Source organism: Palaemon carinicauda, chromosome 45, assembly GCF_036898095.1.
Source record: "Palaemon carinicauda isolate YSFRI2023 chromosome 45, ASM3689809v2, whole genome shotgun sequence".
Taxonomy (NCBI): domain Eukaryota; kingdom Metazoa; phylum Arthropoda; class Malacostraca; order Decapoda; family Palaemonidae; genus Palaemon; species Palaemon carinicauda.
This window is the reverse complement of record NC_090769.1, coordinates 10,614,990-10,638,193: the sequence shown is the minus strand read 5'-3', so window position 1 is coordinate 10,638,193 and position 23,204 is coordinate 10,614,990. Positions and strand designations below refer to the sequence as shown.

The 23,204-nt window shown below is 41.5% G+C and overlaps 1 protein-coding gene across 1 annotated transcript in view; it reads left to right on the top strand.

The window, feature by feature from the left end:
• Urod (uroporphyrinogen decarboxylase) overlaps positions 1-23,204 on the top strand; it is a 35,184-nt gene that overhangs the window by 5,443 nt on the left and 6,537 nt on the right. Inside the window, exons 2-6 of the mRNA XM_068367487.1 lie at positions 10,719-10,827; positions 18,893-19,071; positions 19,847-20,008; positions 20,527-20,688; positions 21,028-21,165. Of these exons, the coding sequence (XP_068223588.1) occupies positions 10,719-10,827; positions 18,893-19,071; positions 19,847-20,008; positions 20,527-20,688; positions 21,028-21,165 (750 nt within the window). The remainder of the gene's footprint in view (positions 1-10,718; positions 10,828-18,892; positions 19,072-19,846; positions 20,009-20,526; positions 20,689-21,027; positions 21,166-23,204) is intronic.

Below are 23,204 nucleotides of genomic sequence, written 5' to 3'. Positions count from 1 at the left end.
TCTGCAGAAGAAATTTAGGGGAGAAAACGCTGGTCTCAGGTCTCAAGACCTCTTAAACGTAAAGTCCAGACCTATGCCAGACGTACGAAGTTAGAGTTCAACAACCCGGATGCAGTCATTGGGTTAGCTCTGACTCTCCTCAGTCATCAGTTGAATGCACTCCGCCTAAGAGGAGTAAGGTTCTGCCACAACAGAGCTCGACTGTTAAGGCTTTACCTCAGCCTACTGTAGTTTCTGCCGACCCCAAGTGGACTCTACTACAGTCCATGCAAGCACAGCTTTCGGACTTGATGCGTGAGTGTTGGGCTGAGAGTGTTGCGCCTCCGCCTCCGCCTACACTCCCTCCGCCTGCGCTCGCTCCGCCTGATCGCAGTACCACCTGCCAGGCGTACGATGTTGAGCCACGTTCTGAGTTTGCTGTTCCCAGTGGTGTTCAGCCTCCGCCTTCCTTAAGGCAACCTTTACAATGGGATCAGGAGGATTATACCTCTCTTCCTCCGCCTCCTCTTGCTGCTCCACCAGTGATGCAACACTCGGTTGAGGTACAACAACCTCTCCCGTCCATGAGTCAGTCTCCTCAGCTTTTGCTGCAGCGAGCTCAACCCTCCTCAAGGCAAGCACCTCAACACCTTAGCCTTGCGCCTCAGGAGCCTCAACTTGCGAGATTTTTACTGCGTTCTGCGCAGCCACTACCTTTTCGCTCTCAGCTCACACCGCAGGAACCTCAACTCGTTCCTCAGGAACTTGCTACTGCGCAACCCTTGAGTTCAGCCACTCATGCCAGGAGTCAGCCTCCTCCACCCATGCGCCTACCTTCTGCGACTTCCTTTGATCAGCCTTTGCAGACTGAGCCTCAGGTGTTCCCTCAACAGAGTCTTGAAGAGGAAACCACAACTATTGTTGTTCCAGCTCGTTCTGACTCTGCTGTTCAGCATACCTTACCTCCATTTTCAAACCTTATGATAATGGAGGTTATTTGTATTACTTATAAAAATATATTTGTATTCCTGGCAATATATTTTTAACAATATCGCAAAATATGGCAAAAATATGAATCATGAGTTATGAATGTAAGGTATATATTATGTTGATATTAAAACCCCATGCAAGCATGCATAAAGCACTCTAGCACTGGTCATGGAATTTCTGAGAAATGTTAAACGCCATGCACACGCTCTGCTTACCTTACATGCTCTGCTTACAGCATGCTCTGCATACTACATGCTCTGCATACAGCATGCTCTGCATTCAGCATGCTCTGCATACAACATGCTCTACATACAGCATGCTCTGCATACAGCATGCTCTGCATACAACATGCTCTGCATACAGCATGCTCTGCATTCAGCATGCTCTGCATACAACATGCTCTGCATACAGCATGCTCTGCATTCAGCATGCTCTGCATACAACATGCTCTACATACAGCATGCTCTGCATACAGCATACTCTGCATACAACATGCTCTGCATACCTTACCGCATGCTTCTCAGTCACACATCTTTGGTTGTTGCCAACTCACTAGACTGTCAAGCAGTTTCATAACGTTGCCTTCTAGTCTGCTGCTTTTGCACCAGTGAACCCTCACTGAGAGAACTTAGCTTTTCTAGGATATGGTCCCTGTAGATGAGAAAGTTCTTTTCTCCCTCCTTCTGATATTCCCTTGAGGACTCTGTCATTTGGAGGGAGCCTTTAGCTGCATAGCCTCCTATGGACTTTTATTTAAGCATAACATGCTTCCAGGGAAGGTAATGGTTCCACTTCAGTCGCTAATCCCGTCTGTTACCACACCTGCTCCCATAGACCTTGAGCTGTGTTGCAAGACATGCAGTCCAAGCTTAGTCCTTGTTAGAGGATTTTTTGTTTACGGAGTCAATGTGTCACGGGGAAGACGTTCAACAACCAACAGAAGTGACTTGTTGTGACGCAGTGCGGCAACCTCAGCAACCCGATAAGGAGTTTGTCTGTACGACCCAGACAGTCTAGACAGATTCGGGTTGTCACTGTACTTCCTCGCTTGCCCATGATTGACAGTTCACAGACTGTGCAGCAGTACCATGATCTTGTGTCCGGCTCCGTCAGACGACTGGCTTTTAAGAGCTCCCACAAGTCGTCGCTGTCTGGAGATTTTCAAATGGACTATGGATCTGACCAAGGAACTGGGCCTCCTGGTCAATTTTGAGGAGTCTCAGCTCGTCCCATCCCAGACCATTGTCTCCTTGGGTATGGATCTTCAGAGTCGAGCTTTTCGGACTTTTCCGTCGGCCCCAAGGATCTTCCAAGCCCTAGAATGCATCCAGAGCATGCTGAGAAGGAACCGATGCTCAGTCAGGTAGTGGATGAGTCTAACAGGGACACTTTCATCGCTGGCCCTGTTCATCGTGTTAGGGAGACTCCACCTCCCCCCCCTTCAGTATCATCTAGCTGCTCACTGGATAAAGGACATGACGCTAGAGACGGTCTCAGTTCCTGTTTCCGAAGAGAGGAGGTCTTCTCTCGCGTGGTGTAAGAACAGCTTTCTTCTCAAGGAAGTCTACCTTTGGCTGTTCAGAAACACGACCGCCGTCTCCTCTCGGACGCATCAGACACGGGCTGGGGTGCGACTTTGGACGGACAAGAATGCTCGGGAACATGGAATCAGGAGCAAAGGACACTTCACATCAATTGCAAGGAGTTGTTGGCGGTTATTCTGGCCTTGATAAACTTCAAGTCCCTCCAGCTTAACAAAGTGGTGGAGGTGGACTCTGACAACACCACAGCCCTGGCTTACATCTTCAAGCAGGGAGGGACTCTTTCGTGGAAGTTGTTCTAGATCGCAAGGGACCTACTCATCTGGTCTAAAGATCGAAAGCTAACTGGTAACGAGGTTCATTCAGGGCGGTATGAATGTCATGGCAGATCACCTCAGACGGAAGGGTCAGGTCATCCCCACAGAGTGGACCCTTCTCTAGAATGTTTGCAGCAGACTTTGGGCCCTGTGGGGTCAGCCAACCATAGATCTGTTCACTACCTCGATAACCTAGAGACTCCTGTTGTATTGTTCTCCGATTCCAGACCCAGCAGCAGTTCACGTGGATGCTTTTCTGCTGGATTGGTTCCATCTCGACCTGTATGCATTCCCGCCGTTCAAGATTGTCAACAGGGTACTTCAGAAGTTCTCCTCTCACAAAGGGACACGGCTGACGTTGGTTGGCTCCGCTCTGGCCCGCGAGAGAATGGTTCTTAGAGGTACTGCAATGGCTGGTCGACATTCCCAGGACTCTTCCTCTAGGAGTGAACCTTCTAAGTCTACCTCACGTAAAGAAGGTACACCCAATCCTCCACGCTCTTCGTCTGACTGCCTTCAGACTTTCGAAAGACTCTCAAGAGCTAGGGGCTTTTCGAAGGAGGCAGCCAGAGCGATTGCCAAAGCAAGGAGAACATCCACTCTCAGAATCTATCAGTCTTTAGGGGAAGTCTTCCGTAGCTGGTACAAGACCAATGCAGTTTCCTCAACCAGTACCACTGTAACCCAGATTGCTGACTTCCTGTTATATCTAAGGAAAGTAAGATCCCTTTCAGCTCCTACGATCAAGGGTTACAGAAGTATGTTGGCAGCGGTTTTCCGCCACAGAGGCTTGGATCTTTCCACCAACAAAGATCTACAGGACCTCCCTAGGTCTTTTGAGACCTCAAAGGAACGTCGGTTGTCCACTCCAGGCTGGAATCTAGACGTGGTCCTAAGGTTCCTTATGTCATCAAGATTTGAACCTCTCCAATCAGCCTCTTTTTAGGACCTCACATTAAAAACTCTTTTCCTCGTGTGCTTGACAACAGCTAAAAGAGTAAGTGAGATCCACGCCTTCAGCAGGATCATTGTTTTCACATCTGAAACGGCTACATGTTCCTTGCAGCTCGGTTTTTGCTAAACGAGCTTCCTTCACGTCCTTGGCCTAAGTCGTTCGAGATCCCAAGCCTGTCCAACTTGGTGGGGAATGATCTGAAGAGAGTACTTTGCCCAGTTAGAGCTCTTAGGTACTATCTAAAAAGGTCTTAACCTTTACAAGGACAATCAGAAGCCTTATAGTGTGCTATCAAGAAACCTTCTTTTCCAAGTTCTAAGAACTCAGTTTCTTACTATTCAGGCTTCTGATTAGAGAAACACATTCTCATCTGAAGGAAGAAGACCTTGCTTTGCTGAAGGTAAGGACACATGAAGTGGGAGCTGTGGCTACTTCAGTGGCCTTCAAACAGAGCCATTCTCTGCAGAGTGTTATGGATGCAACCTATTGGAGAAGCAAGTCAGTGTTCGCATCATTCTATCTCAAAGATGTCCAGTCTCTTTACGAGTACTGCTACACCCTGGGACCATTCGTAGCAACGAATGCAGTAGTAGGCGAGGGCTCAGCCACTACATTCCCATAATCCCATAACCTTTTAACCTTTCTCTTGAATACTTTTTATGGGTTGTTCGGTCGGCTAAGAAGCCTTCCACATCCTTGTTGATTTGGCGGGTGGTCAATTCTTTCTTGAGAAGCGCCGAGGTTAAAGGTTGTGATGAGGTCCTTTAGTATGGGTTGCAGCCCTGTATACTTTAGCACCTTTGAGTTGATTCAGCCTCCCAAGAGGAACGCTGCGCTCAGTAAGGAAGACGATCTTATTAAAGGCAGAGTAACGGTTCAAGTCGACTTCCTTACCAAGTACTTATTATTTCATTGTTATTGTGGATAACTGATTATATGAAATACGGGATACTTAGCTATCCTTTAATCTTGTACACTGGTTTTCACCCACCCCCCTGGGTGTGAATCAGCTACATGATTATCGGGTAAGTTTAATATTGAAAAATGTTATTTTTATTAGTAAAATAAATTTTTGAATATACTTACCCGATAATCATGATTTAATCGACCCTCCCTTCCTCCCCATAGAGAACCAGTGGACCGAGGAATAATTGAGGAGGTGTCAACAAGAAGTACTTGAGTACCTGGCCACAGGTGGCGCTGGTAAGTACACCCCCTTCTAGTATTGTGATAGCTGGCGTATCCCTCCATAGAATTCTGTCGGGCAACGGAGTTGACAGCTACATGATTATCGGGTAAGTATATTCAAAAATTTATTTTACTAATAAAAATAACATTTTTCTAGTACTAAGAAAGTTTACAATTGTCCTAAGGAATCACATTCACCCCATAATATATATTAACAGAAACAAATATAGCTGTACTTAAGGCATGTTCACACTATCAGGCATACCCGACAGGCAAACAGTGTTACCAGATGCAAATAGGTAATGAGAATGGTGTTTGTTGACCTCAGAAACAGAAAAACTACGGGCAGGGATCGGGGACTAAATACTGATACCAGATGGAGTGTAGCTCACATTCTCTACTTGTATAGATGGCAAAGACTGGTAGGTAGAAAGAACATAGTAGACACCAATAATAATATATAATAATTTCCCAAGAATGATAATCACTAGGAGGTACTAAAATCAGAAAGAAAAGTGCATTCGGACAACATGCCACCCAGCAGACATTAAGCTACCATATTTTATAAAATGCCCTTAGCAATAATTCAAAACATGTAATTATTTCAGCCAACCTTATTTCTGTAAACTTTTTTGTTTGTTATAAAAAGCACCTTATGATGTTTATAGTTTGTTCCTGTGTGGATACAAAAGTCCGAGTCATTTTAATGGGTTGCTTCTAGTTCTGTTTTCTACGACCAGACAATCAAAAAAGAAGAAAGAGTTCAGTTGCATCATAATAGGTTGCTTGGCAACCCCACTGCATGGCAGCACTATGCGCTATTGTACAGCCTGCGTTGATAATCATCTTGTTGCAGCCTAGTGGGAAAGGTTTGGGCGACTACGGAAGAAGAAAGATAAAAGGGATTCTTCTCTTAGGTCTTCCTTGAAGCAGAAAAAACCCAAAGCTGCTTCTTCCAGCCCCCCCGACTTTAATCTGAAGCTTCTGCTCGGCTGGTTTCCTTTAGGGAACAGTCAGATAGTAGCACAGGACACCTGACTCCTGAGCAACCTCGGTCCTCGAGAGACGGTGTTGCTTTCCCCAGTTTTGCCGAAAGTAATATCCCTATGAAAAGTTACAGGTTTTTATTGTTAGGAAAAATACAAATTACTTCCAAATTTGTCATATTAGGTATTCCATCCCTAAATCAATAAAAATCTCATAGCTTTAGTTTATTACTATATAGTTCTTCTTGTATTTGCATTAACAAAGAAATTGCAGTATGTAAGTCTTAAATTGGTGTTCAATAAACTATACGGGAAATGTCAAAATAGAAAGATAAAAAGTCAGTTTGATCCAACACAAGTTCAAACTCTCATTCTTTAACATGGATATATGTTTCAGCGCTAGCTGGAATTTAGCCATGAAACTTGTGCGAGGTGTCAACAACCCTCTGCTAGTTAGTGGGGTGTAGACCAACCTTCCTGCTCAGACATGCACCCAGCGAATTCCTCCATTTTTGTTTTGTCTACGGACAAGTGCATATGTATCGTCTCCCTTTTCTGAATTCGTTCCTTTAGAACTGTCTGTAAAATTTTAAATATTTCTCTGTTTTCTTTTCAGGTGTGCTTGGTATTGAGAACTGCTATCATGTGGGTTTGCCTGGCATATTGGGCTCCACTTGTGTTTATGACAGACATGGAGGCAGATCCTCACTGACTTTCTCCTTTGTTTAGACTACACTCATGTATGGAGGCTTCTCCTTGTGCTGAGTGTCGAGAATGGTATTCCTCCTAGTGGGAGCGGTATGGTAGGTAGAGGAAGAAGCCAAAAAGGGATTCTTCACCTCCAAGTTCAAAGAAGTCCCGAAATGTTCTTTCACGGTAAGAGTATTCAAAGAAGATGAGGTAAGGCTGGAAACAGTGGAGGGCATTCTTCCCGTCAGACCACGGTGAGGTGGGGGAATGCCTGAGAAGCTGGTGGCATAGATGGGAGATCCATAGGGACAATCCTTGGATAATCATGATCCTCCCAGCGGGGTACTGCAACCCATTCACCAGCTCTCCACGTCGTCAGACACAACATTTGGTGACATCATGTTCCTTCAGTAAGGGCTGAGCGAAGAATTCGCTCTTTGGGCAGAAGTAAGGGTACTCTCCAAGGGGTTGTTGACAGATCCCCAAGCTTCTTCAGTCAACTCTTTCTTGTAGGGAAGGCATCTGGAGACTGGAGAACAATCGTAGGCCTCTCGATCTTGAACAAGTTTGTTCTTCAGACTCCGTTCAAGAAGGAGACCACAGGCACAGTCAGACAGGCTGTCAGAGCAGGTGACTTCATGATCACATTACAGTAGATCTAAAAGATGCATACTTCCAGATCCCATTCCATCCAGCATCAAGGAATTATCTAAGATTTGTTCTCCACAAGATGTTCACAGCCCCTCAAGTATTCACGAGAGTGTTCACTTTCGTTTCAACCTGGTTCCATGCCAACGGCATTTGTCTACTTCAGCATCTAGACGACTGCTTGATTCTGGCAGACTCTGTGGCGACCCTTCTACTTCACCGAGACAAACTCCTTACATTTTGTTTCAACCTGGGGGACGTAGTTCTCTCTGCATCATCTCAAAATCTGGTATATCTAGGAATGCAGATAAACACCAAAATTGGAAAAGTGTTTTCATCCCAAAACAAAATCTGGAGATTCAGGAAGCGGCTCGTTCCTTGCTCTTACAAGGTCACCTGTGGTTACGCCTGTTGGGGCACCTGCTCAAGAGCATCGGGTTTCCAACAGCCACTTTCGTATCCGATCTTTCCTGTGGTAGCTGAAGACCTTCTGGTCTCAGCACAGGGACCCTCCAGAGCTTAGGGTTCCAGAAGGGCTGGAGCAAGAGAGACTTAAGTTGGTTGGTTATAGATACCAACTGTCTCAAAGGGGTAGATCTTCTCTCTCCAAGGATTTGATGTTCTTCTCGGATGCCTCAAAAGAATGGTGGGGTGTCACCTGTTGCAGCATGTAGTCTCCTGTCTGTGGTGTGATTCCTATCGGCAGTGCCACATAAACCTCCAGGAGATGAGGGCAGCCTCTCTAGCCGTCCAGCATTTCCAACAGCTCCTTTTAGGTCACTTCATAGTGCTGATGAGCGACAACCCAACAGTAGTGGTGTATTTAAACAAATAAGGAGTCCTTTACCATCTAACTGTGAAAATTCTGCGTTGGTCGGAAGAGAACACACTCTTTCTGTTCATCCCAGGTTAAAAGAACATTCAGGCAGCCAGTCTGAACAGGAAGACTCGGATATTTGGTTACAAGTGGTCAACAGGATGAGGTCATCCCATAATTCTACTTCTGTTGACAGAGGTTCTGAGGGATCTCCCACCCTACCACAACCTCTTCCGACAACCACACACCCAGATCTTTCACAAGACAGTCGCATCCCTGTATCTTCACGCCTAGAGGCTATTCAGCATATTCTGTCACAGAGAGATTTTTGCTCGCAATAGCGAAACAGGTGTCTGGTTACCTGAGAACATCTTTTATCTCTGTCTACCAGGAGAAGTGGACAATTTTTTGTTGTTGATATTTCTTCACTCAGAGCCACTATACCACCGATTGCAGAGTTTTTATTTTACCTTCTTTAGGACAAACTCTGCTCAGTCTTGGTGGTGAAAGGCTACCTCTTAGCCTTGAGCTTTGTCTTTAGACTGAATGGAGTTGTCATATTCTCCTCAATGGAATTGCCTATGCTCATACAGAGTTTTGAGCTTACCTCCTCTCAGCTGGAAGTGAAACCACCTCCTTGGAATGTATTGAAAGTACTACACTCCCTGAAAGGACTCCTAATGAACTGTTGAGTTAAACATTCAAGACAGCCTTCCTTCTTGCAATCGCCTCTGCAAAGAGGGTTAGTGAGTTGCATGGTCTCTCCTTCGATATCGCCCATTCAAAGGGATGGGAGCAAGTAATACTTGGCTTCGTCCCTGAATTTATTGCTAAGACTTAAAATCCAGCTATAGCAGACTCTTAAGTTTGGGCCCTACTAGATTTCAAGTCTTCGGTAAGTAACTGATGATCTTGACCAACTGTTACTATGTCCTGTGAGAGGGCCAAGGCTCTATCTCAAGCGTACTTAGATAGCTTGTCCTCATTCTTATGCTTGTCAGTATGGGTAGGGTGAAGAGGAGGATTACCAAGAACACTGCTTCCTCGTGGATTCGGCACGTTATTGACCGAACCGTTGATTATCAGTGCTCAACAGAGTAGAATACCCAGAGTTCATGATGTGTGGGTCATGAGCCTGTCCCTGGTGTTTAAGACAAACTTTTCTGTGATGCAGGTAGTTGAAGCGAGTGTGTGGCAAAGGCAAACCATTTTAACCGCCCACTACCTACAACACATAACTCACAGGTCCATAGATATGTTAACTGTAGGACCTATGGTGTCCTCTCAACAAGTAGTTTAGCTACCTTAGCTCCCTTGCAGGACTAGTAGCAGTCAGTCGAGAGCAGATGCTATATGATTTTAGTCTTGGATGAGTGAATAGAATGATTGGCTTTTTCTTCCTTAATCTTCTCCTCTCTTAGGCCACAGCATCTGGAAGACTGCAAGCTGCCCTCCTCCTGATTGCAGGTAAGCACCATATTAGTTCTGGGATGTCCCCATTCTCCTTGTGAGAGGTAGTTGAGCAATGTCTAGATTTAAGTATGAGTGTAGGTAATCTCACTCCTTATACTTACCTGGTAAAGTCACTGCTTGTTTCCACTCACTCACCAAGATTGTTCAGGCTGTCAAACTCTCCAGCATTAAGAAACTGAGGGTTCATGAGATGTCAGGATACATTTCTCATGTTCTCTTTAGCTCAGATTTGTATCCTGGCTCAAGGTTTCCAGCCAGTTGGAATGTGGACTTCCACCCACCTAAAGGTGAGTCTCCATAGTAAGGAACGAGGTTTTGTATTTATTTTGGAACAATTGAAAAATTTTAAGGTAATTTGTAATTTTCCTACCTATACAAATTTGAGTTCTTTACACATACTTGTCCTGCCATCACCTACTCCCTAGAGATCCTGCCTGCAATTAAAAATGGAGGAACTCCCTGGATAAGTTTGTGAGAAAAGAGGATTCTCTACCCCCCACTAACTAGAGGGGGGTTGCTGATACCTTGTGTAAAAGTTTTATGGCTAAATTCCAGCTCACACTGAAACATATCCATAGTAAATAACTCAGTTTTGTATAGTTGAGAAAAATACAAAATGCTTCCAAATTTATCATAATTTTAGGTGCTGGTAATTGTACTGAAAGGTTATGTCCAAGATACTATTAATGATCCTGGATCAGAAGAAAGTGGGAATTTTAATTAACTGCATAGTTGATAGTTTTATGTGATATTATAGCTGTTTGTTGAATGTTCTTACAGAGTGAATTGTTGTACAGTATTTGTTCTGGCCATTTGCTATTAAGAACATGCTTTGGAAGATGGGAAGTACAGCAACCCAATTTATGAGGTACCAATTTTCTGATATTGTATATTAAACTAGTGTCAATTTCTGCTTTATGAGCTATTGAGTGAGAAGAAAAAAGAAGATTTATTCTTCATCACCTGGGGTCAAACTGCAGTATAGTATACCAAGGACTTCTGATATTAGTATATACTGTAAGTACATGTACTGTATACATTTACATTTAGTAACCAAAGCTTTTGTATTGTTAATTGATTGAAGGTTCTTTATCTTTAGAAATGATCACTTAGTAGAGAATATCTTCTTTTCAGGAAGTATTCCCAGCCCTGAAAAATGATAGGTTGCTTCGAGCAGCTAGAGGGGAAGAAGTGGATATTGTCCCTGTTTGGGCAATGAGGCAAGCTGGTCGATATCTTCCTGGTAAGTTCATAGCTTTAATGATGGATGATTTTGAAGGGTATTGCATGTAGATTAATTTTTTTGCATTAATGTATTTTGTAACGCTTTGAGTGCCATTTGATGTAATTTACATCCATTATTTCTAATTCCATCTGTGCCAGATAATGTTATTTATGTCCAGTAATTACCATTTTTTCTCTTATTATTTGACAAAATATGTATCTATATAACAGTGGAAAGGAAATCTAATTGGTTATACAATGATATATTTTTTAAAGTCCTACACGTATCTTGTATAGTTTTTGGGATAATATGAATCAAGTAAAATGTCCCAAAAGAAAGTGGTGGAGTTCCAGATCATTTGGTGAATGGCTGGTGCTCAAAGGGTAGACAATTGAATGTCCATGCGTTTTATTTAAAAGTACAGTAAATCACTTTTGGAGAAGGTTTTTATAGTATTGATGTTGATTGCGTATTGTTTCTTGAGATGCAAGTTCCTTTATAGGACTGAATCTTTTTTGTTCTTGAACAAATGCAAACTTTCGTTCATTATGTTGGAGAGATGATTCAGCATTAGTTGGTTTAGCCATAAAAACTTTTAACGCTAGCAGTGTCAATGGCCCTCTGCTTGTTAGTGGGGTTAGTGAGAGGTACAGTAGACCAACCTGCTTGCTCACACACCTAATTGCTGAGCTCACTTTTGCTTTGGCTACGATTGAGTGCAGACGTTCACATTGCTTTCTCCTTGTTTACCTTATCTTATTTACTGGCCATTTACCTTATCCTATTAACTGAGGGGCTTGGTTTGGCATATCGGGTCGCTCTTGCAGCACCTTTATGTTGGCTAAGGAAACGGATTCTCACCGACTTTGCACAAAGGCCTCTTGCGATGAGTGTCGGGAGTGGCCATCCTTCCAGTGGGAATGTTACAATAGACACAGGTAAAAGAATTCTAAAAGGTATTCTTTGCCTTCTGGTTCATCCTTGAAGTCGAAGAAATCGCGACTTCTTTCTCCTGCAGCTAGTACTTTCCCACCTGCCTCTTCCTGTGCAGTTTCCTCAGGAGGCTGATCGGATAAGAACGATGACTGTTTAACCCCTGGACAACCTTCTGGTCAGAAAGACCCCTTTGCTTCCCCTAGCTAAGCAACAGGTACTTTCCCTCGAAGGGAGTCTAGAACTCTTGACGCATTGTGTCAGCTGTGGCATTCCATGGAGCTTTCGAGTTCTCCCAACTTGGAACAGCTTTTGGGTGTGTTGACATTTGGGGCACCGTTTGGAATGCACATCTGCCTCTGCGGGGGTTGGCCTTAGCCCTTCCCCGACCCAAACTGTTAGAGGCGAGTCCCTTCCAACCAGTCTCGCATCTTTAGGAGAAACGTCCTCTGCAGTTCCTACTTTATCCTAGGACACTCGCCTTTTGGGGTGAGCGTGCATGGTGAGTCCGCTCAGCCTGTAGTTAGTTGTTGCCCCACCGGTTACGAGTTTGCCATCCCTTCAGGGTCCTTTGTCGGACGCTCTCTCTACCAAAAGAGGTGGTCTCTCCCTCATGATCCTCGTAAGCATGTGCGTGATTCGTCACCCTCACGCACTAGCTCTCCAGAGCTAGGCTCTTTGGATCCTTCTGGTAATAGTGTCCGATGGTTCCCTTATTTTGCACAGGTAGATATACTGTACTCATGTTTCTTGAGTTTTGCCTTGAACAGGGAGACATGGTAAACTTGGAGAAATCCCCTTTGGAACCCAAGTAGGACTTTGTATATCTTGAAGTGTTGATAGACACGAGGGAAAGTTTTTCCATCGCAAGTAAGAATTGCAAGATTCAAAGAAGTGGTTCGTTATTTATTGATGCGAACCTCACTACAAGCTCATCTTTGGCAGTACCTGCTGGGTCACCTGGCCGCGTCAGAGCATCCAGTGTCCAGGAGCGTTTGCATGCAGTTACTTCAGTGGCAGATGAAGTCCTTTAGGTCTCAGGGCAGGTATTCTCAGAATGCTCATTCCAGGGGTATTGGAGCAAGGGTAGACCTGAATTGTTGGATCCTGGATCCAAACCTCAGAAGGATAGAATTTTCTCCCTCCCGAGTTGATGTTCTTCATGGATGCATCAAAAGAAGGGGGCCACCCACCTGGTGGCTGTAGTACATGGCCTCCAGCTGTGCTGAGTCAGATCCACAATGCCACATAAACCTCCTGAAGTTGAAAGCAACTGACCTGACTTTTCAGCATTTCCTATAGCTCCGTTCCGGTTTTATCCAGACAAGCAAGTAGGTTTTATTTCATGACAGCTTTGTGACTAGCCATCAAAATGCTGTGAAGGACAGAAGATAATGTGATGTTTCTGTAAGCCTGGTTTGTACCTGGCAAAAAGAAGACAAATTTGGAAGACAAACTCAGCAGAAAGACACAGGTAGCTGGTTCTGAGGGGTCCTTGGACCCTCAGATAGTATAAAATATTTTTACTTTTGTGGAGTCTACTGACATGGACCTGTTCTTGACGTTTCCTATGTGCTGCTCGCCAGTACCAGGCTCATAGGTAAGATCCTCAACCAACCTATCAGTGACATGGCTAGTCCTGCTATAGCTACATGCAGAATGGTACCTTCATGCATAGAAGGTATTCAGCATCTTCGCACTGAGAGGGTTTTTATAACCCGTAGCAAAAAAGATGTCTGGTTACTTCCGGAGGTCTTTGACCTCAGTCTACCAGGCAAGGTAGGTAATCTTTTTTTTTTTTTTTTGTCAGCATTGTGGAAGGGGGTGTGTCTCTCTGCTTGGAACCACTATACCCCTAATTGCGGAATTCTTACCCTTTTCTCTCAGAGGAAAACTCTGCTCAGCCTTAGCGGTAAAGGCTATCATTTGTCCTTTAAGTCAACTCTTTAGATTGAAAGGAGTTGCTGTTTCCTCTTTGGTAGAGCTGTCCATGCTATTATGGAGTTTGACCAGGCTTGCTCTCAGTCTAGAAAGAGACCACCTTTGTGGAAAATTGTCCATTCCCGGAAAGGAGCACTTACGAGTTATTATACTGTATCAGGCTTCAAACCGGGATCTAATTGTGAAAACAGTTTTTTGTCACTTTACCCTCCGCCAAGGAGTTAGCGAGTTGTATGGTGTCCCCTGTGGCATTCCCCATTCTGGGTTATGAGGGCAAGTATCTGTCAGCTTCATCCCTGAGTTCATTTCTAGACTCAAATTCCGAACCGATGATCCTGGTCTGCTGCCATTGTATCCTTCAAGAGTGCTGAGGCGCTACTTAAATGAACTCAAGGATCTCACCCACAATTCAAGCATTTGCCTATCAACACGGGCAGATTCAAGAAGTAGTTTTCTGTGATGTAGGTACTACAATTGTGTGTATGGAAGAGACATTCTACCTTCATTACCCACTACTTGTAAGACATACACACAGAACCTTATTTTTATGGACCCTTTGGTAGCTGCACAGTGAGTGGTATAGCTATGTTAGCTCTTCATAGGACTCTTAACTGTTATTTGAGGACAGAGGTTATGGTTTTAGTCTTGGATGATTGAAAAGGAAATGACTGGCCTTTTATCTTTACTTCATCTTCCCCTCTCTTGGGGGACAGCATCTTAAGACTCAGCTGGATCTTTTCAACTGCAGGTATATCCCATATTGCTTGTAGCTATATATGTTTATATATTCCCTGTTATGTTCCCAATCTCCTTACGAGGGGTAGTTGGGATGTTTGGTCCGTATTGTATTAATTCACAAACCTGTGGATTATACATAGGCCATGAAAATCACAGTTATGTACATTCTTACACTCATGATCACTTTCGCACGGACCGTCAACCCACTGGTATTGACAGGCTATTGGTTTACGAGGCTTCAGGATTCTCATCCCTTGCATCATCATACTCGGATGCAGCGATCTCTGGTCAAAAGTTTCAGTCAGTTGAAGGGACTACCACCTATATAGAGGTGAGTCTCCATAGTAAAAAACAAAAGTTTGTACAGTATTTGTGTTGGAACAAAAGACAACAAATTTGGAAGTACGGTAATTTGTATTTTTCCTAACTGTGCAAACCTAAGTTTCCTACACATACTTGTCCCACCATCACCTTCCCCTGGAGAAAGTCCCAGCTGTGATCAAAGTGAAGAAGGTATGAGTATGTGGGTGGCCTGGTGCTACTCCCCGCTACCACTGGTAACAACTGGAATGATTGTTGACACCTCATTAAAAGTTTTATAGCTGTATGCCAGCTAGCGCTAACATCTATCGCCATAGTAAGGAATTCTGGTTTGTATAGTTAGGAAAAATACAAATTATTCCAAATTTATCCTTTCAAGCTGAGTCTCCTCACATGATGACTTCCCAGGACAGATGTGCATATCTTCAGCGATGTACCTGAGTTGTACATGAAAGTCAGAAAAAGCTTCATTTCATTTCATAGTTTCATGATCCTGCAACGCATCTAAAACCTCTTCCAAAGTCTCTTCTGTATCGGAGGGAATGTCCAGAGTGAACTCCAAGATTCTCTGTAGCTTGAGAAGGAGGCACATTCTAAGCTAAATGTTGCTTTTTTTTAGGCAGATTAGATAAGTTGGCCATGATTAAAAATTGAAAAATTGCATATGCTTAAAGGGGAGGTGGGGTCTGTGCAATGGCTTTTAAAACAGCAGGAACTGATGAAATTGTAGATGAAGAGTTAGGTACTGATGATATAGAGTATGTAGTAACTGGGGTAATAGGATGCAACCTCTGCAACAGTGTAGTAAAATGAGCACTTACCTTCCTTCTGCTTTGTAAATCCTCTTATTGGCATCTTCGTGTATCTAACTTTGTTCCAGGAACATAAATGGTGGTCTACCCTTAAATCTGCACTCTTTGGTGTAGATGCAACAGTTCCTCCTTTACTTAAACCAGATGGCTCAGTCACTCACAAATGCAGATGCATTTTACAGTAAACAGAGTAATGAAAAACTTGAACTTCCTTATTCCTGTTTTCCTGAGGCTAAACTAACTAGTTTAGCTTTTCGATCTCGTGAGATTAAAGCTCTGTTGGTGGACCTTGATGCTTATGGAGGTGTAGACCCAAATGGCATTTTTCCTTTGTTTTTTTATAAAGACAGCAGATTTCTTAGCTCCAAAGTTATCTGTTATTTTGTGCAAGTTAGCAAGAAGAGGAGCTTTTAGCACTAGTTGGAGAATTGGTAATGTTACTCCTCTATGTAAATGTGTTTGTGGTAGCTCAAGTCCCACTGATTACCACCCAATTTCCATAACTCCCATATTATCTAAAGTTTTTGAACGTCTTCTTGCAAAACGTCCTATTAGGTTTGCTGAAGGTAATCATCTACTCCCTAGTTTGCAATTTGGTTTTCGTAAAGGGCTTGGCGCATGTGATGCCCTTCTTACAATCTCCAATGCTGTACAGAAATCCCTTGATTGTGGTCAGGAAGTTCGTATGATTGGCCTTGATTTTAGTGCTGCCTTTGACCGTGTTAATCATGAGGCCCTTGTTTTCAAACTGAAACAGTTGGGAGTGGGTGGGTCGTTTCTTAGCATTATTATTGATTTTTTAAGTAATAGATCTCAAAGAGTTGTTGTTGATGGGCACCATAGTGATTGTAGGAATGTGATATCCGGTGTTCCACAGGGCAGTGTTCCTGGCCCATTACTTTTCATACTATATACACATGACATGTGGTTTGGCCTAGAAAACAAGCTTGTTGCATATGCAGATGATGCTACTCTCTTTGCATCAATTCCATCCCCTGAATGTAGATCTGGGGTTGGTGAATCCCTTAATAGAGATTTAGCTAGAATTAGTGCATGGTGCAAATTATGGGGTATGAAGTTGAATCCTAACAAAACTCAAAGTATGATTGTAAATAGGTCAAGGACGGTGGCTCCTCAACATCTGGATCTCAGTATTGATAATGTTTCTTTAAATTTGTATGACTCTTTCAAAATTTTAGGTGTGATTCTCGACAGTAAGTTTACTTTTGAGAAACATATAAGGTCTGTGTCTTCTTCAATTGCACAAAAAATAGGCTTATTGAGAAAGTCTTTCAAGATTTTCGGTGATCAATCTATTCTGAAGAGGTGTTTTAATTCTTTCATTCTACCTTGTTTTGAGTATTGTTCTCCTGTCTGGTGTTCAGCTGCTGATTCTCATCTTAATTTGTTGGACAGAAACTTACGGTCTATTAAATTTCTTATTCCTGATCTAGATATTAATCTCTGGCACCGTCGTTCAATTAGTTCATTATGCATGTTGCATAAGATTTTTCATAACTCTGACCATCCTTTACATTCAGATCTCCCTGGACAATTCTATCCTGTTCGTAATACTAGGCAGGCAGTTAATTCTAATAGCCAGGCCTTCTCCATCATGAGGCTCAATACTACGCAGTACTCTAGAAGTTTTATTCCAGCTGTTACCAAGTTGTGGAATGATCTTCCTAATTGGGTAGTTGAATCAGTAGAACTTAAAAAGTTCAAAGTTGGAGCAAATGTTTTTTTGTTGACCAGGCAGACATGAGTCTTTTTATAGTTTATTTATGACATATTTGTTTTTTATGTTGTTAATAGTTTATATATGACATGTCTGTTTTGACATTGTTACTTATTTTAGAATGATTTATTGTTAATTTGTTCTCTTCATTTATTTATTTCCTTATTTCCTTTCCTCACTGGGCTATTTTTCCCTGTTGGAGCCCATGGGCTTATAGCATCTTGCTTTTCCAACTAGGGTTGTAGCTTGGATAGTAATAATAATAATAATAATAATAGTAATGTACTTAATTAAATGAAGAAAATCAGTTCCTGTAGCTGAATGGGAGGGGGTAAAATGTGGGAGAGATATTTTCTTCTTCATCAGTTAACCTCTTGAGAGTTCAAACACTTGAACTAAATTCCCCACCACATTGAGAAGTTCCCCCTCCACTTGTGCTTCATGTAGGCTACATCAGTAGAATCCAATGGCGGTAGCGAATTATTGATTTTTATAAAAAGAAAAAAAACTTTATTTTGTCTGAATAAACCCATTACTTTAGTACTTTTCACTCTGCTGTCTTGTTGGTACTAGAGGTAACCCCTTTTAATAACAGTTTTTCTTTTGAATGGTTTTGACATTTTGTTCTAAGTAAAAAAAAAAAAGTATGCTAAAATGGTGGTTGAGGGCTTAGAAGCCTAAATTTTATCAAATTTCGGCCATCTTTGCAATTTTCTATTAATTTTATTTGATTTTCTGATTTTTATTTTCAGTTTATTCTATAATCTTTATGTTAATACTAAAATCTTATTTTAAATGGAAAAATTGTGGGAAATTCAAATATTTTGTTTAGAACTTGCCTGCCAGCCCTATCCCCCTTGAGGTCCTACCTCCAAGTAAAGTGAGCAAAATCACCGGTGTGTGAGTGGGAGCGGTAGCAAGCTACCCCCCCCCTCCTACCCCCGCTAACTAGCGGTGTGGGTAGTTAACCCTCGCTAAATTTTAATGGCTCGTCATTTCAGCTTCGCAGAAAGTAATACCCCTAAGTAAATAGCTAAGGTTTGTATCGTTAGGAAAAATACAAATTGTCTACGAATTTGTCATATTTATATTATTTTTGGTCATCTTGTTTCTAGCTTGCAAAATGTTGTTATAAGCTTTTAAGTGAAGTATCTGAATTTCCTACACTTTTTTTATTTAAAATATTTTATTACCAGTATAATAATTATAGAAAAATTGGAAAATATAAAATGGAAAGTCATAAAAGTGCATCAAAGATTGCAAAATTGCAGCATACTTTTTTCCTAAGGATAAGAAGTCAAAACTTTTTCGAGGAAAAATTGTAATTAAAGGGGGTCATTTCTTAGACCATGTCCTACCGATGTCACAGCTGCCCAGACTCTAAAAATTTGACTGTTCCAAAAGAGACTAGAAGGGTCAGGTGTACTGCTTTAATTAACTGAGACTTTAAGGTACAGTTTTTCTTCTGAATCTTTGCATAAATATACACAGAGGCTAAAAGCCAAAGTAGGACATTTGCAATGAGTTAATTTTTTATGGAAAATAATAGCATGTTTAATTATTCTCCTTAATCTAATTACAATGTTTTGACACTCCACAGAATTCAGGGAAGAGCGATCTAAATGTGATTTCTTTACCATGTGTCAGACACCAAGGCTGTCCTGCAAGGTTACACTTCAGCCACTGGAGAGATTTCCCCTTGATGCTGCAATAATTTTCTCTGACATCTTAGTCATTCCTGAGGCACTGGGGATGCAAGTGGAAATGAAACCCGGCGAAGTAAGTATTTTTGTGCTGTACAAACATTGTGATCAAACCCTTTCCCTTTGGACTAATTTTTCATAGTTGTCCAACTTCTTTAGTTTACACTTCTCATTAGTAAAAGAATGTAACTCAGTGGTCTCATTCAACTCGTGTAGGCCCCTACTGTGCTCTGGGAAAATAAATTTAAGCTCTGTAAAATCCAGGTTGTGATAAATGAGCACTTGATATGACAAAAGAAATGGGATCTTTGTTTAAATACAAACTTATCAGTCTTATTGTTTGGTTACTATATAATGAAGGCTCATCTGAGATACAGTATGTTGTAACAGGTGGAAAAGGGAAACTTCCCCAGTTGGCAAAGTCTTATCGAACTTTAATCTCTGCTTCATTTTTTCTACAAAGGATTATTGAAGCATTGTTGATACTGTGTTCATTCAGGGGAAATATGGACATGGTATAACACACCAGTAGTGCATTAAGGTATAAGTTGTTTTAACTCTGTATACTCTATAACATTTTTTGTACTAAGGTAAGAAAAATGTTAGAGCAGGGGATTTATTAGAGCTTTCACATATTTTTCTTGTAATAATTTCCAATGAGTGACTACAGTATTTTCACTTAGATATTATATCACTTACATTTTTTAGTGTGTAATAAACAGTTTTATTCCTAATACTATACTGGTTTTATCATTTATCATGCCTATGTCCAAGAGTAAGCTTGGTGAAATAATGTAGAATAAACAAATGTTCTGAAGATTTCCAATGAAATGTATCTTCAATTAATTCAGGGTCCAGTATTCCCATCACCTCTTCGCGGACCAGAAGATATTAGTAGACTTGGATCACCAGATGATGTTTGTACAAAGCTGAATTATGTCTTTGAAGCTTTAACCCTCACAAGAAAGGAGCTACAGGGTAGAGCTCCTCTTATTGGGTTTAGCGGTGCTCCGGTAAGTTTCAACATAAGTTATTTGTTTTAAAGACATATTTGGATCATATTCTCCGTTATAGTTCTCTAGGACATCATTGTATTGGTTGAACATTTAGATTACTGTATACCATTTTGGGTGTGGTCAGTGATCAACAAGAATTTGTAAGCTCCAGAACTATATTTTTATATGCTGATTGCAAATAAGATTGTAAGCTATTAGCTACTAAGGTGTGAATAACTATGTGATTGTATTAGCCTATGCAGGTAGAAATAAGACAAATGGATAGAGCTGCAATGTAGATATTCAAATTCTTAGATTGATTAAATAGCTCAAAAGTGAGCTTTATTGTGGATAATTTTATAACTAAGGTTTTCGAATAATGGTTTTTTGCTGTTCATTATTGGACGTTACAGTACTGTATTGCAGAGCATTTTTCCTGAATTTGGTAGGGATAAGAATATTATTGTTAGTAGATTCCTAGACAGCTCAGAAAGTTTCATGTATGAATTATGCTTCATAGATTTTACTGTTTGCAGTGGACAATCATGGCCTATATGATTGAAGGCAAAGGCTCCAAAACAATGAGTAATGCCAAAGGTTGGTTATATAGATTTCCAGAGGCCAGTCATCAGCTTCTCAAAATCATTACAGATGCAACTGTTAGTTATCTGGTTGGTCAAGTAAAAGCTGGAGCACAAGTAAGTCCATATCCTATTAGTTGTTTCTAATATACATATGCATTTGCATATCCTGTTGGTCGTTGCTAATATATGGTTTTATGTTATCTGAGATATATGTATATATGTACATTGGATGTAAAATATTTTGAAATTATCATTGTTTTTATTCTAGTCTTTATTTCTTCTCGGAGACAATTCAGGTATTATATAGTATGGTAAAATAATGGTTTATTCCCAGAATGTGAATTATTTGTATGTAAAATTATTTTATGTAATCTGCTCAGCCTGAGCTCTCTGACCCACCAGAAATTTTTTGACATGATAATGCATATTAACATACCTTTTATAACACTTCAGATTCTGCAGGTGTTTGAATCTCACGCAGAACACTTAGGGCCTTATTTATTCCGTGAGTTTGCCTTGCCTTACCTTAAGCAAATCTGTGATGATGTCAAGAAAAGTGTTGCAGAGTTGGGCATGGAAGACATTCCAATGGTAAGTACAGTACTGTATTTTTTTGTCAAACTTTTTTTATCCAAGTTTTTATTAGATTTGTTTTAATGTTTTTTAGCCAAAATTACGTATCCTTACTGTATGGCTGATAACAATCATAATTGTTTAAAGTATTCTACTTTCAATTCAGTTATTAAATCCTAATCATAGAGTATAGCTTTGAATTAAAGATAGATTATATTCCAAGGATATACAAAGCTTTCTTCTTTTAAGATTGGGAATGTCTTCATGAGAGGGAAACAGCCATTGAAGTTGTTAATGAGGTAGTTAACGACAGGTCAAAGATTTTACTTTGTCTTTGGCTACATTGTCAACAGATGTACTGTTGCATCCTTTTCAAAGGCTGTTAAGCTTGTTCTTATACTTTTCAGTTTTTCATTCTCATCATTATGGAAGTGAAGCATAATGTTTGTTAAGAGTGTATGCTGTAATAGCTTTATGGCAAAACCCTCTAAAACCACATTTGTTCCGTAACTGGAATACAAACCTACGCTATGTGTAGGGATATTACTTTCAGCGAAGTTGAAAGGATGAGCCATTAGAATTTAGCGTGGTTTAACCACCCATCTTGCTAGTTAGTGGGGGTTGTGGAGGATAGTACCTATCCCTCTCACTCACACACTTGTGACTGTGCTTCTCTTTGCTTTCGGCTCTGGTGGAGAACGGTTGTTACCACTTTTCCTCCTATCCTTTTGAACTGCCATTGTTAATTTTTTTGTGCTTTTTCTTTGTTTGTGTTTGTATGCACCCTTGCTTGCTGGTCTGGCCCCAAGGGCCGCTCCTATTACTACTATTACTATCACTATCCAAGCCACAACCCTAGTTGGAAAAGCAAGATGCTACAAGCCCAGGGGCTCCAATAGAGAAAAATAGCCCAGTGAGGAAAGGAAATGAGGAAATAAATAAATGAAGAGAACAGATTAACAATAAATCATTCTAAAATAAGTAACAATGTCAAAACAGACATGTCATATATAAACTATTAACAACATCAAAAACAAATATGTCATAAATAAACTATAAAAAGACTCATGTCCGCCTGGTCAACAAAAAAGCATTTGCTCCAACTTTGAACTTTTGAAGTTCTACTGATTCAACCACCTGATTAGGAAGATCATTCCACAACTTGGTAACAGCTGGAATAAAACTTCTAGAGTACTTCGTAGTATTGAGCCTCGTGATGGAGAAGGCCTGGCTATTAGAATTAACTGCCTGCCTAGTATTATGAACAGGATAGAATTGTCCAGGGAGATCTGAATGTAAAGGATGGTCAGAGTTATGAAAAATCTTATGCAATATGCATAATGAACTAATTGAACGACGGTGCCAGAGATTAATATCTATATCAGGAATAAGAAATTTAATAGACCGTAAGTTTCTGTTCAAAATTTTAAGATGAGAATCAGCAGCTGAAGACCAGACAGGAGAACAATACTCAAAACAAGGTAGAATGAAAGAATTAAAACACTTCTTCAGAATAGATTGATCACCTGCGGTACTTTCATGTCTTCCGAGGATACCGATCCTCACAGTTTGTGCGTGGCTTGTAGGGGGCAAGGGTGTGACGTGAATAGTAAGTGGGTTGAGTGTCGGGAGTGGTCTGCCTCCCAGTGGGAAAAGTTTGGGCGACAGCTTAAGAACAAGTCTAAAAGGGGGACTTCTCCTTTGAAGGTTTCTTCAAAGCAGAAGGAACCCAAAGCTGTTGCTTCTGCCTCCGGACTTTCCCCCAAAGCTTTTACTCGAGCAGTTCCCTCTGGGGTTCCGTCGAGTAGTAGTGCAGGCGCCTTAACTCCTGGTTAAACTCGGTCCTCGAGAGATGGTGTTGGCTCCCCTAGCGAGGCAGCCCCGCCTCTTCCCCCCGAGGGAAACCTTGTCTCTTTCTCAGGTGTGGCCATCCCTGGGATTGCCCAGTCCGCCTTCTAAGGAAGTGTTGTTCCAGTTACTTCAGCAAGATGCGGGATTGTAGTGTTCGTCCGAGTCAGAGGTGGACCCTTTGGCCCTGGTCAAAATGTTCGTCTCTG